Source organism: Sphaeramia orbicularis, chromosome 17, assembly GCF_902148855.1.
Source record: "Sphaeramia orbicularis chromosome 17, fSphaOr1.1, whole genome shotgun sequence".
In the NCBI taxonomy this organism is placed as follows: Eukaryota; Metazoa; Chordata; class Actinopteri; order Kurtiformes; family Apogonidae; genus Sphaeramia; species Sphaeramia orbicularis.
In genome coordinates, this window is record NC_043973.1 from 35,110,015 (window position 1) to 35,125,235 (window position 15,221).

General features: G+C 34.8%; 1 protein-coding gene across 2 annotated transcripts; it reads right to left on the reverse strand.

Moving 5' to 3' along the window:
* Positions 1-885: 885 nt before the first annotated feature.
* On the reverse strand, positions 886-14,309 carry kcnmb3 (potassium calcium-activated channel subfamily M regulatory beta subunit 3). 2 transcript variants are annotated; one of them, XM_030160978.1, is made up of 4 exons: positions 14,273-14,309; positions 8,007-8,210; positions 5,508-5,682; positions 886-1,407 (listed from the first exon to the last, which is right to left on the reverse strand). In XM_030160978.1, exons 1-4 carry the CDS (start codon positions 14,299-14,301, stop codon positions 1,039-1,041), a joined length of 777 nt encoding a protein of 258 aa, XP_030016838.1. In that variant the 5' UTR covers positions 14,302-14,309; the 3' UTR covers positions 886-1,038. The 2 variants fall into 2 exon arrangements, with proteins under 2 accessions (XP_030016838.1, XP_030016839.1); XM_030160979.1 differs by lacking the exon at positions 14,273-14,309 and adding an exon at positions 11,421-12,059.
* Between the last annotated feature and the right edge of the window lie 912 nt (positions 14,310-15,221).

Consider the following 15,221-nt stretch of genomic DNA (forward strand, 5'->3'; position numbering starts at 1 on the left):
TGGTCAAAGTTATTTAAATGTCCAGCCTGGACTGTGCGTTGTGCTTATGATAAAAACTGACCTACAGGCTTAACCCTTTCATGCATGAATTATGAGAACCTCAGTCAATATTTTGTTCTTGAGTGTTTTTGTTCCTCTTTAAGCATGAAAAAAACAATGCAATTGATTTTTTTGTTTTTTTTTTTAATGAACCTATTTTTCATGTAGTTACGAAAATGTCCACTCATCTGGACACCATGCATTTAAGTTTTGAAGCAAAGAAACATTTATTTAAAAATCATCGTCAGAAAGTGATAAACTGTGTGAAAACTATGAAATAAAAACATTTTTAATGCCGCTAATTGCTAAATTGCTACTGTTTTCTCACATTTTATCATACTCTAATATTAGTTATTGCTCATTTCATGGAGATAAAATCCTCCTGAGACCCAGGAAATGGACAGTTTTAGCTTTTTTACATTAAAACATTGTCTTGATTGGAAACTGCATAATACAAGTTTTTTCAGATACATTTTTAAAATTATTTTTATTGATTGATTGATTTTTTAATGGAATGTCCTTTGTAATGCACAGCATTTTTAAAATAAAACTGTCAAACTTTTGTCCCCTACAGAGGACAAAATGCATTACTGGGTCTCAGGAGAATATGCAAAAATAAATAAATAAATAAATAAAATCAGATAAAAAAAAAAAAAAAAATTGTTTGTTAATTACAGTCTAATAACAATTAGCAATTGATTTACACTAAAACATGTTACTGCAGATCAGGTTTATCAAGAGCAGCAAAGTTACAGTAATTGTATGAATTACAGTGTTTTGGATGATGCATAAGAGTCCACTGTGTTGGCTGATATGGAACTAAAACAAAATAACACAAAAAAAAAACATGAATAAACAATAGAACAGCTGTCCGCTGTAGTGTCCACTATGCATGAAAGGGTTAAACTAGGTGGAAACACTCCTCAGTCTGGGAAAATCTAACACGTTGGACTTTTTACTGGATGAAGCGGTTCTTTCCTTTCGCTTCTGTTGGGTTTTTCATGTGGGAGACTGCACACTGGCCCTGCGCAGGAGTTTGTACAGCCGTCCCTGGGTGTATTTGGACGTCAGCCGTCCTGCCGAGGTCTCGCTGCACATCTCGGAGGACAGGTGAGCCAAGCACTGAGTCATCTTCACCAGGCCGACCAGCAGAGCTCCGCCGCCCAGCATCAGAGACGGCCACAGCAGCGCCAACATGGCCGTCCTCATCGTGTACTTCCTGTTCAAGATGGCGTCCTGTGGGTGCCTGGCGCGGTCGGTGAGGCAAGATGAAACTCTTCCCACCCGAGCGTCTAAGCTGCTCTTCAATTTCTGGACTTCGCCTTCCAGTTCTGGTCTGTCCATCCGACATTTGGGAATGTAGAAACACTGGGGGGTGGGGGGGACAGGGTTTCAGTTTTATGGAGTGCAGCTCTGATTGCAATCAGTGACTGAACTGACATGTACAAGTCTGTCTTTTGAACCAGCCCTTTGTTCTGTTCATCTACTGCAAAGAAGATGATCTAAAAAGAGACCAGATTTTCACTGGAAAAAAATGCAAACTGGAGAGGATAATATAATGATAAATGGTGATCAGTTAAGGACGGTAAAATAGAGAGACCAATTAATTTGGGAACTAACAGAAAAGTAGCGCTGGGTCTTTATGGGTTAAAAATGAATTTAGCAGCAACCATAATAGCTCCAATTGTTGGTCTAAGCAAGGAATAATAACCAAATATTTAATAAAAACATTAATTTATCATTATTGACAAATTAATGGAGTGAGGGAAAATATACAGCAGGTATTCAAGGTTTGGAAAAAAAGGCCAAAAAGGGCTGTTCCTCAAAGAAAGTGCAAATATTTAACATACCACACTTTTCTTAATGTATTACAGTACATTATATCCAAAAATTTTACATTTAAACAACATTAATTCATGATAAAGGAGTGAGAATCCAAAAAAGTAACAGTGAGGTGTTTGTTCAGTGTGATGCACCAGAAAAATAATCAAAGATTTTATTAAGATACTGAAGAAATTATCAGTCTTTGGCCACATATGTTTCATTACTATACTTAATACACATCTTTCTGCTGTTTTTTTTTTTTTTTTTTTTTTAATTAATAACATTTGAAATCATTATATTATTGGATTATTATGAAATATCAGATAAGACACATATATTTTGAACATATTTTTTTTTACACATTGCTATTTACATTTTGAATTTATACTGTATACATTCATTTACAACCTTTACTGTTCTTAATATACACTGTATTCTTATATATTTTCTTTTATATCCAGTTGTAATTCAGGTACAGAAACCAGAGATATATGTCTTTCATGCTGGGTAATCAAAAATATTATTTTAGAGAAAAAATAAATTGACACTGATGTTCACTTTCGCTTGGCCGGGGCCTTTTACTGATCTTGGAAAATCTGGTTTAGTCATTGAAAAGCTGCAGGAAAAGGTAAAGACTGCATTATTTACATCTTCAGAGCAATTCAAATGTTTAATTTTGCTCTATTTTACTAATAATTGTTGATGTTTTAGCTCATTTAAGTGTTTTATACAAATATTTTTATTATTCACATCAAAAATGTATTGATTTGAAGTATTTGTGATTAAATGCTCCTTTACAGGTTAGGAAATTTTGTCCCTCTAAACCCTTAAAGACCCAAAAGCATTTACTGATCTAAAATGTTTAATAACTGTTGATCCACTTATCCTATCACTACAGTAAAATACGATAATTCCAGTAAAATGCAGTTTGTCATCTGTTCTGCAGCATCAGATGTTTTTCCCAGATGCATTCATGGTTTCTGTAGTGAACATAGAAACACTGTCATCTTCTGCAGCATTAATTCACCAGTAAAACCCATTTAGTTTGACAAATGACAGTGGTTGGAGACACTTGTTTTTATGTTAATTTAATGATATATTTCGCCGAAAAACTCATGATGTCCTCAGCTGTCTCTGTTTTGATATAATACCCTATGAATTTACGCTGAGCTTTTATGTGCAGCTACATGATCAGGAAATTAAATAAAGGAAAATACCTGATTTTCACTGAAAAATGCAAAATGTAGTGGATAATATAGCTTCCCTAAGTGATAAATCACTTAGGGAAGCTTGAATGTAGAGAAAAAAATCATTTGGAGGCTAGAAAAATAGATCTGGGCAAAAATGAATCATCAAAAAACATCAAATACAGTAGAAAAAACACTGACATGGAACCTTTTCCTTAGACTTCAACAAACTTTTTTGATCCACAAGGGAAATTACTTGGTCACAATAGCTCTGTTGCATTCAAAAACACTCTTGAAAAAACACTAGCAAAATAAATAAATAAATAAAATAAGAGGAAAGTAAGTGTGAAAAGATAAAAGCAATAAATAAAGACAAATGGTTCCAGGCACAACAAACCCCGCCCCTCGCACATATTGTAGTTTATTTTGGCATCGATCCAGCTGATGTCATCCTGTCTATACATGTGCTGATGTCAGCAGATCAACTGCCTCTAAATACTTGCCAAGTTTGAAGTAAATTGAAACAAAATTCACATTTTTATAGATATTTGAAATTTCCCCCATAAGAAGTAAATGGGAGGAAAAAAAAACGTTTAAAAAATTCATCAAAAATTGGAATTTTAACCAACTTTTCCCAAAATATAACCACATCTATTTTGAGTCACTGGCAATCTATAAGCCCAATTTGGTAGGAATTCAACCCATAGTTTTGCTGCTACAGACATTTGAAATTTCGCTCATCATAAGTGAATGGGAAAAAAAATTGTACAAAATTCATTAAAAATTTGAACTTTGACCTGCTTTTCCCAAAATGTAATCAGATCTATTCTGGGTCACTGGCAATCTATAAACCCAATTTATTATGAATTCAACCAATAGTTTGGCTGCTAGAGTGTTAACAAACAAACAAGAAACAAACAAACTGAACCAAAATAATACCCCTTGCCTCCCTTTTGGGGGGACCGGGGTAATAAATAGAATACACTAATAAAGCAGGAAAAAAAATACAAGATTTGCATATGTACAAATCAAGGTTATTATCATTAACGAAATGAACAAAATGAAAAAAATTAGAATTGAAAAACCACTTTTGTTAACTGAAATAAATAAAACTATAACTAAAAGAAAAAAATGATAACTAACTGAAACTGTATTCTGTGTTTACAAAACTAGCTAAAACGGATAAAAATTATGGATAAAATTCCCTTAGTTTTTGTCTTTGTCAGTGTCGATATAGGATAGAACGTGAACATTTAGTCTCAGATCAGCGGTAGAACAGAGGTGTAGAAGTCGGGAGGCCGACAGTGAAAGTATGGAAAGTTTCAGTTTTGTTTTAACGTAAGTGACGTTGTGTATGGGTCACACCCCCACCTACATGACCCCCTCCAACCTGCTCTAGGGAATGTATCCATGGTACTGTCCATGTGTTTGTGTGTGTGCTCAGTCAGAACCGCCCTAACCCCACCCTCAAATAAAGGGTCCAGGGTAACCCACTGATCCGCACCTCACTTATTTCTTTGAATAGGATGGTGAGGAAGATCAAATATATGAAAAAACTGAAACTAATACTAAAACTAAACTAAACTAAAAAAAAAAAAAAAAACGACAATTAATAACAACTAGCAAACCTGCTCTAAAAACTAATTAAAACTAACTGAATTCCAGAATAAAAGAGTCAAAACTAATTAAAACTAAATTATAATGAAAAATCCAAAACTATTATAACATTGGAACATATCTACAGGAAATGGAAGTAAATATACAGCAGTACACATGGAAGTTTGGCAGGGGGTTATCTCTGAGTCTAGTATAAACTGAAGTTCTTGTGATTTGACATGCAAAAAGAAGTCTCTTGAAATAACTGCAATAGGACAGCGATTGCTCTGCCTATGACTCTCACTCAGGGTGCAACTTTACAAATTACAAAAATACAAAAAAACAAAACAAAAAGGCCAGTAAACATTGCCATACACACATTAAGTCAAAACTAGTACTAACACAACAACCTTGCACATAAAAATAACACATTTACAACAAAATACCCACTACCCATAATGCACTGTGGCAAACATGCCACAATACTTTTACTGCACTGCTTTTTTGCTGATAACACTTGCATATTTTTACTGAAGTCCAGTTCTGGGTCTAGTATTTCTGGTACTTTTAGTCAACCTCAGGGTCTGAATATTTCTCTCACTACTACAAATACATTCCTGCCTAAGTGGCTAAAATGAAACTGATGCTTTGAGAGAGGATTTTAAGGCCACTCCACTCTGAGGTCTGACATGTCCGTTTAGAGCGGAGACACAAAGCCTTAATGCTCCGCTCCTCCAGGCTTTGGATCCACCAACAAGGGCTGTGAAATAGATCCAAACCCGGGCCTTACACTACAGAAAGAATTAAAACATGAAGGACACAAGACCCGGAGGGGCAACATTTACTTCCACCAGTCCTTACCTCAGGAGCGAGGAGAACCGATTCCTCGTCAAAGTGTAGTAGAGCCAGCTGATGGGAGCCGCTGAGGTTAACGGTGACCCTGAGGCAGGGCACGGCACTCACACCTCTGCAGTCCACCCACTGGTCCAGGATGGTGGTCTGCAGCAGCACACAGCTGGCCTCCTCCTCCCAGTTACTGAAACACAGCAGCCAGGCACAGTGGGGGTGTCATTTGGCTGGAGATTTGTTCAAACTCTTAACTTGACCTAACTTAACTTAACTTAACTTAACTTAACTTAACCTAACTTAACCTAACTTAACTTAAATTAACTCTTAGCCCTTTCATGCATGAATGAATTACGAGAGCCTTAATCAAGATGTTTTTGTCCTGTTTTGATTCCTCTTTAGGCATGGAAAAAATAATGCGATTACATTTTTTAAAGAACTTATTTTTCAGGGAGTTGCAAAAATGTCGACTCAGATGGACACCATGGTTTTAATTTTTGAAACAAAGCTACATGTATTTACTGATATACTGTGTGAGAACTATGAAATAAAAACATTTTTTATGGTGCTAATCTGATGTTTTCTCATATCTTAACATACTCTAATACTAGTTACGCTGTGTGTAAAGTGTCTTTGAGTACCACGAAAAGCGCTATACAAATAAAATTTATTATTATTATTATTATTATTATTATTATTATTATTATTATTATTATTATTATTGTTATTGTTATTAGTTATTACTCACTTCATGGAGATAATATGCAAAAAAAAATTATAAAATACAAAACAAACCTGTTAATTATAGTTTAATAACAATCAACAATTGATTTCCACTCAAACATGTTAGATCAGGTTTATCAAGAACAGCAAAGTTACAGTAATGGTCTGAATGTCAGTATATTATTATGGGATGGTGCATAAATGTCCACTGTGTTGGCTGATATGGAACTAAAACAACCAAACCCATGAATATACAAGAGAACAGCTGGAGAAGAACTGACCACTGGAGTGACCACTGTGCATGAAAGGGTTAACAAAAAAATTTTTTTGGTTTTTTTTTTATGCATATTATCTCCATGAAGTGAATAATAACTAGCATTAGAGTATGTTAAAATGTGAGAAAACATCAGACTAGCAGCATTATAAATGTTTTTATTTCATAATTTTCACACAGTTTATCAGTAAATATATGTTTCTTTGCTTCAAAAATTAAATGCACAGTGTCCAGCTGAGTTGACATTTTTGCAACTCCATGAAAAATAGCTTCATAAAAAAAATATATCGCATTGTTTTTTTTAATGCCTAAAGAGGAATAAAATCACTCAAAAAAAAAAAAATCTTGATTAAGGTTCTTGTAATTCATGCATGAAAGGGTTAATATTTATGCTGTGAAATGTTAAGCTGTTGACACTCGTATATATTTCCCTGCAGAGCTGTTTGTTAACTTGTAAAACAGTTTCTCCTAATTGGCTAAGTAATAGGCAGGATTTTGCATATCAAAGAATTCTTAAAGTCACTTATCAAGCAAAAATGCAAAACACCCACTTGTTCCAAAGCCCCTAATTTGAGGATTTGCTTCTGTTCTTGCAGTTTCATATCAGTGAAAACGTGCTGCAGTTTACATGTTATCATTTGGAGCATATGCCAGAATATTAGAACTGTACTGTTCCACTTTTAATTGCCTGTAGTATTTATATTCATTAGTGGCAGCACTAATGAATTATGACTTTATTTTTCTTATGTCATATATCATATATTTAATCCTATACTTATGATGATTTAATTCGTCAAATAATAAAAGATACAACACGATTTCCTCCTGCTAATGATTAAGATTTATGTGATGGAGTCACATTTATTTGATCATTAGCTCAGTTAACCCTTTAACCCCTGATGTGTCTGTGGTGAGCGATCTGAATGTATGAGTTATTTTAAATATTCATAAAAATTCAACCATTTGCTCAAGAGGAAACATTTCAAAACGTGCTGATGGAATAGACCTTGTTCTTTCCATAGACATCTGAGCATGCTCAGTGCAAACCCCCACTGCCTGTGGAATGAGGGGGGCAAAACAAAGCAGTGAGTAAGATCGACTCAGTTTGGGCTTTTTTTTTTTTTTTTTTAAACCGTTTTCCTTGTGTTTTTTTTTTTGTTTGTTTTTACTGTTTTTTTTTTTTTTTTTTTTCAACAAGTTTTGACTGTAAATGCGTTTATGGAGTTCAACCAGGTGCCAAAAAGCAGCAGCACTGATTTAGAAATAAACAGTAACAATAAACTTGATGATACTATAATACAGATGCTTTATACTTTATTCAGTGACTGAAACAGTCTGTGGATCTATGGTGTTGATTCATTGGTGGTTTTATGTCCTAAGTGTGTTCCGATATAAGTCTGGAATATCAAAACTGCATCAAACTGCTTTAATAACCACTTGTTGATGAATAATTAAACACATATACAGACTATGCTATACTATAATGTCAGTGTTTGGAGTCTGAACAGTGCGTTAACCTGTTGACATATGGTTTGACCGTAGTGATGCCCACTACAAAGAACATGAGCACAGCGAAGGCCATCATGGTGAAGCCCAGTAGGATGGCTCTATCCTCCCCGACGCTGGACACCGGCATCTGGGCCCGGGAACGCTGGCCCCCATGGACATTCAGGCCCCGAGCCCCCTCCTGCTCCTGAACTGCAGCCGAAGCGAGGAGCTCCCTGTGGATCTCACAAACACACAAACAAACAAACAAACAAACACACAAACCGTGAACACCAGGAACACATCGATTACATCCAGCTGAGACTAATTTATTTTGGATCCCTCCTGAAAAACATTTGAAGCACCATCAGATGAACCTTCCTCTGATTAATCCTCTTTTTTCCTCGTAAATCTCATGAGGCCTTTTTTTTTGGAAACACACAAAAATAATTTCCTACTCAATGAATGTGTCTTATTTCTAAGTTCAAACCATAAACAGAAGTAAATATCTAATTAAAAGTAAGTATTTTCTTCAAGAGGTGTTATTTTTATTTATCGCTGCACATCAGAAAATCCATAAAAATGTACCAAGTCCAAATTTTGTGCTTTGATTATATTTGTTTGCTATGTCAGTGCTGGAAGAAATGTTCAGATATTTCACTTAAGCAAAAGTACTAATAACACACATTAAAAACTGTTCCACTGCAGGTCTGAGTTCTACATTCAAACCCTAATTTGAGCAAGAAGTATCAAGTATTATCAGGAAATTATCAAAAGAAAATGTAGTCATTGTGTAAATTAAAATGGTACCATACCATCGGTCAGTGTTTTACTGTTTCTTATAAGTTGTATTTTACTGTGTTCATATTCAACTTTTTGTACTGTTAGGGTCCCCAAATACACAAATAAATGTACCAAAGACTAATAAATAGTTCAAGAATTTTCATTTTGCCTTCTTATTTTAATGATACAGCACTGTAAGACCAGATAAGTTGAGTTGACTTAAAAAATTTGAGTAAACCAGTTGCCTTAAAAAAATTTAAGTAATGAGTAATGAAAACTTGAGTGTATTAAACTGAAATGCTTGGTTTGAATGGAATTGCTATTTTAAGTACAACACACTAAATGCCAAGTTAATTTAACTGAAAATTTGTTGCAATGTCACTTGCTTTGTATAATACTTAACTTGACTTACTATCATCAGTTCATTGGGCTCAATTCCAAGTTGATTTAAATTAAAATCTTCAGCAATATAAACTGTTTTATGAATTTATTCAACTTAATATTGTTGCATGGGTGGAAGTTCGGTAGGAAGATTGCTTAGTGTAACTTGCCAGAACAGAAAGTGCTTTTAATTTGACAAGGTATAAAGAGTCACATTAAGTAGGAACAGTTATAGATGAACAGGAAAGCCATTGTTCATCCTCTGGCTCTGACTCGTGGTGCAGCTGTACAAAAATACAAAAACAAACACAAAAAGGCCAATAAACACTGACATACACACATTAACCCTCCGGTATCCCGTCCACCAAGGCCCTTACTAAGCACCAAGTGTGCCTTTTATGCACACTTGTGGAATAATGTCAAAAAAATGTTCATACAGTTTGTTTTTAATTCTTTTACACTTTTTTCTAATTCATCAACTTGAGCCGTAAATAAAAATACCAAATACTCAATAATTGTCACATTCTTAACCCTTTAAATGCCATGTTTGTAATGTAAGCTAACCTTTTTTTTTTTTTTGGATGCAAAAAACACAAAAAATTAACTTTTTTCAATATACTACATAAAAAGTGGATCAAATATTATTTGATTTTTTTCATCCTGGCATATGTCAATGATGAACTCCAACACTGGTTAATTTGCATTATTATTTTTGGTGCTAGGTCAAATGTTCAAAAATACTAGCATCTGTCACCAAGTGTGCGTAAAATGCACACTTATAAATCAAACTATTAAACATTATATATTGATTTATTTTTCTGTTCTAATTTGATTTTATTTTTGTAAATCCAGGTCAGCCCTAATCATACAGATCAAATGTTAGAAATAGTGCGTTTTAGGCACTCTTGTCAGACAGATGCTAGTCTGGTCATTTTCTTTTGTTTGCAATGTGCACATTTTAGTTGGTGGACAGAATTTTAAAGAACATGCAAAAATGAACAACTTTTGAATTCTAACCTTATTTAAATTGTGAAAAATAATGTGAAGTTTTTTAACACGAAGTGCAAAGTGTGCATAAAAGGTGCACCCAGATACCGGAGGGTTAAGTCCAAATTAACACTAATACCACAACCCTGCTGAACCCCTGCACAGAAAAAGAACACATTTACAACAACATGCCCAATACCCACAATGCAATGTGGAGATAGAAAGGTGTGGTCAGGACTAAAACTGAGTGATTTAATTCCATTCAACTTAAACTTTCTCGTACTTTCGACTATGTCTACAAATTAGTAGAATATACTGAACATTTTATAGTAATGTAATAAAACTTAAATCATTTAAGTACATTGTAATTAAAACATTTTAGTAAATACAAAGTCCAGGCTTACAGTGAGGGGTTATTTTCTATAATGTCTGAACAAAAGAAAATACCCCCTGTATCATAAAGACTCAGAAAAGTGGGTTTTGCAAACTAGGACCCCTTTAAACATCTAGATCACAGATGTCAAACATGTGGCCTGGGGGCCAAATCTGGCCCGCTAAAGGGTCCAGTCCGGCCCTTTGGATGAAATTGTGAAATCCAAAAATAGATATTAAGAAATTAACAATCCTTTTAGTTCAGGTTCCACATTCAGACCAATTCAACCTCCAGTGGGTTAGACCAGTAAAATTCTATCATAATAATCTATAAGTACTCTAAACCCCACATTTTTTTCTTTGTAAATGTAAATATTTTTATGTATTTACACTAAAACAAAGTATAATTTCACAAAAAAATGTGAATAACTTGAACAAATATGAACAACCTGAAATGTCTTAAGAAAATTAAGTGCAATTTTAGCAATATCCTGCCTGTTATTAAATGTTTTGTGTATTTGTAGATCCACTGTGATCTGTAAGTTCTAATGTACATGTGGAAATGATAAACTGAGGCAGAATATTGTTAAAATTACACTGATTCTATCAGTTTGTTCAAGTAATTCACATTGTTTGAAAGGACAGTTTATAGATGTAAACATTTCCATCATTTAATTTTACTTTTTTCACTGTAAAATATAGAGAAGAGTTTGGAGTTAACATTATTTATATATTATTATATTATAATTTTACTGGTTCGGCCCACTGCAGATCAAATTTAGCTGAATGTGGAACTGAACTACAATGAGTTTGACAGCCCTGGTCTAGACTAACTAAATATTACAGTAAACAGTGTAATCCAGTATACATATAATACTCCACAGTTAATCTGAGGCTGAGTCTTTGTTTTGCGTTCCTCTTACCGTGTCTGACGCCTGCGAGCGCCCTGCAGGTTGATGTTAATGGGGATGTTAAATGACCTCCGTGGGGAAGCTGTGTTCAAGAACATGGCCTTGACTATCCCAGCCACCCCCTAGACCCAAAACCCAAAACCAGCCCCCAAACAGACCTGTGTGTCTCTGAAAGTCAAATGCCAGCGACTGATCATCCAGTGGTCAGCGGTGACTTCAGTGGAAAACCCACACTGCAGTTTATCCACCCGGGAGCACACAGTTGTTTACCCAGGCTCAAAGGTGAGTGCTGAGTCCCTTCCACCCTTGTGCTGGTTTCTATAGGAACTGGCACAGGTAAGGCAGGTAGGATGCTAATGGGCTCTCAGTGGGCCTGTACGGCTCAGCTGCATGCAGCAGTTTGTCACAGAAAAGTAGGGCCGAGTAAATCCTGCTTGATTATTATAATTTTACACAGAATGAAACAGACGGATGATGCAGCACAGGTGAGTACAGGCTGTGTATGAATTCATTTTATGGAAAAAAAAACAACAGACAGAGACAATTATATGACAAATATACCATCCTCACACTGGCTAAATGTGCTCAGAGGTCTTATTTGTGTCTTTGTGCATAAGAAATCAATCTCAGTGAATCCAAAGGAACTTTGTGTTGGTAAATGACAGTTGTTCAAATGGACAGGATTTCAGTTCTGTTCAACATGTTGATGCTCATATGAACTATGTTTTCAGCTCAAAAATGTCCAATTTCAGCACAATTAATGCTATATTTTCATGTCACAAATGGACAAGTTCTATTTGAACTGAATTTACCTGAAAAACAAATATTCTATTCTTTTAGATTCCCCAGTTTTTCTTCCCAGATTCTCTGCTACATATCACATGTTTTATTTGTACAGGTTCAATCTGGAGTATGGTGCTGATCCATCCTGTTTATGTTACACCAATACATACATGAAGAGTGGCACACAGCACTGTTTAAATCAACAGTTTTAGAAAAAGAAGCATTTTTATACAGAAAGAACAATTCTATATTGTTCTTTCCTCTTTAGTCTGATGATAAACTATCCAATAAATAATTGTGATCCTAGTTTTTGCACAGGGATCATTAGTGTAAATTGTGACATGGCTGCAGAGCATCAGTATGATGGGATCCACAACAACCATGTCACATCCGTCCACTGACACATTTAGTGTTTTTGTTAAATCAAGTCAAGTCAAATTTTATTTATAAAGCGCCAAATCATAACAAAAGTTCTCTCATGACACTTTACATACAGAGTTGGTAAAAACCAGACTGAAGCCAATTTACAGAAACCAACAGAATCCTCCAGGAGCAAACACTGGTGAGTGGAGACAGAGGAAGGAAAAAAGTACCTTTAACAGGCTTAAACCTGGAGCAGAACCAGACTGAGGAGGATGGACGAGTGACAGGACCAGTTGGGGTTAAAGAGAGAGAGTAAAGGAGGAGAAAAGAGAGAGCGATAGAGAGAGATTGGGGGAGAGGAAGAGAAGGGGGAAGTAGGGGGAGACACATGGATGCAGTTGATGCACAGAAAACTGAACTAGAACATCTGTGGAAGTATAGAATAAACACTGTTAGAACTATATGAATAAGTGAGTGATGACGATGAAGGAGGAGAGAGCTAAGCTGGTATTGTTTTAGATCCACAATACGAACATTTATGAAGAAGAGCAGAATTATCAATAGTAAGTCTATAAGTTTATTCCTAATAAAGTACTGGTACTGACCAGAGCATCATGGGTAATGTCATGTCCGTCCACTGCACTGTAAGACCGGATAAGCTGAGTTTACTTAAAAAATCTGAGGTAACCTGTTGCCTTAAAAAAATGTAAGTAATGAGTAAAGAAAACTTGAGTGTATTTAACCTAAATGCTTGATTTGAATGGAATTGCTATTTTAAGTACATCACACTAAATGCCCAGTTAAATTAACTTATTATTTGTTGCAATGTTAATTACTTTGTACAATCATTAGACTTAATATCATCAGTTATTTGTACTCAATTACAAGTTGATTTAAATTAAAACCTTTTGCAAAATTAATTACTTTGTATAATTATTGAACTTAATATATTGCAACGTGAATGGACATAAGGAAGGCAGTAAGTTCTGAATATTTTGTCAGTACAGGGAGTATGCTTATTCCAGGTAAGGGTAAAGATTTATATTGCCTATTGGTAATTGCAGATGAACAGGAAAGCGATTGTTTGGCTTATGGCTCTCAGTCATGGCGCAGCTTGAAAAAAATACAAAAACAAACACAAAAAGGCCAATAAACACTGCCATACACATATTAAGTCCAAATTAACACTAACACCACAACCCTGCAGAACCCCTGCACATAAAAATAACACATTTCAACAACATGCCCAATACCCACAATGCAATGCGGAGATAAAAAGGTGTGGTCAGGACTAAAACTTAGTGATTTAAATCCATTCAGCTTAAACTATTTCATACTTTCGACTATGTCTACAAATTAGCAGAATATACTGAACATTTTATAATAATGTAGTAAAACTTAAATCATTTAAGTACATTGTAATTAAAACATTTTAGTAAATACAACGTCCGGGCTTACAGTGTGTCATGTCCGTCCACCAGCAAAAGTTTTCACATACGCGTGCTATTGCAAATCCAATATTTATGAAAATAGAGCTTCCACTCTCAAAGAATATCAGTAGTCTGTGCACAAATGGATTAGCATTATTTACACACACTTCTATGACTTTATGACAATTGTTTTTTTTGTTTTCTGGACAAAAATGGACACTCATTTGCACCCTTAAGTAAATTTTAGCCGCACACACATTTACACACATGCACTTCCGAAATACTCACCCAAACACATGTGTCCTGCGATTCCTCATTACACCCATTGCCCTCACACTGTGATATGAGAACAAGATGCTGAGTGAGTTTTTATGTGTTATTCATACAATCATATCTACCTGTATTATTCATGAGTTACTGGAAGAACATATGGTGGTATTAACCTGGTGACAGTTCTGTTTAATACAACAGCCCCAAGGCTACGAACTACAGCAGCTTGAATATGGAGCAACCATTCAATAAAATAGACTCCTCTGTCACAGCTAATTTATTCAAAACTAAATGGTATTTTAATATTTTTCCTGAACCTGATGTAAGGCTCATTGCTTTGGGAGCTATAATTGTGCTTTATCTGATAAACAGTGGTGTTTTGGAAGTTTGCAACCTTTTATAATATTCTCTTTTAGTGCATAAATATGACCTGAAACACCATTAGATTTTCACTCTGTCGTCTGCCTACAGAGAATTCATGCTGATTTATAACATTTCAAAGGCGTCTGTTCAATATTTAATGTGTAATTTAAAACAGAATTTTGTAAGTATTTAAATGGATTACGATTTCAGTGCAATTTAGAGTAATGAAAACAGTTTAAAGTAAATATGGATAATTTCTCTCATAACTCATGCATAAAAGATTGAAAAGGTCAGTTACATTGAACAAATTAACATAGATTAGAAAAGACTGGGTCATCAAACAGAGGATGGTCACAGGAGACAAATAAATGTAGCTAAAAACTTGAAAGTGGCTATTTGTAGTATTTATACTTTCAAATGTTAAAAAAAAATTACCTAAAATTATCATCAGAGTGTTTAGAATACAGAGCGTCAAAAATTCAATTGTACTGACTTGTAGAGAAATGAACAAAATTTATTCACACACAACTGTCCAACAGGTTTATGTGACCACTAGAGCAGGGCTGTCAAACTCATGTTAGTTCAGTTCCACATTCAGCTAAAT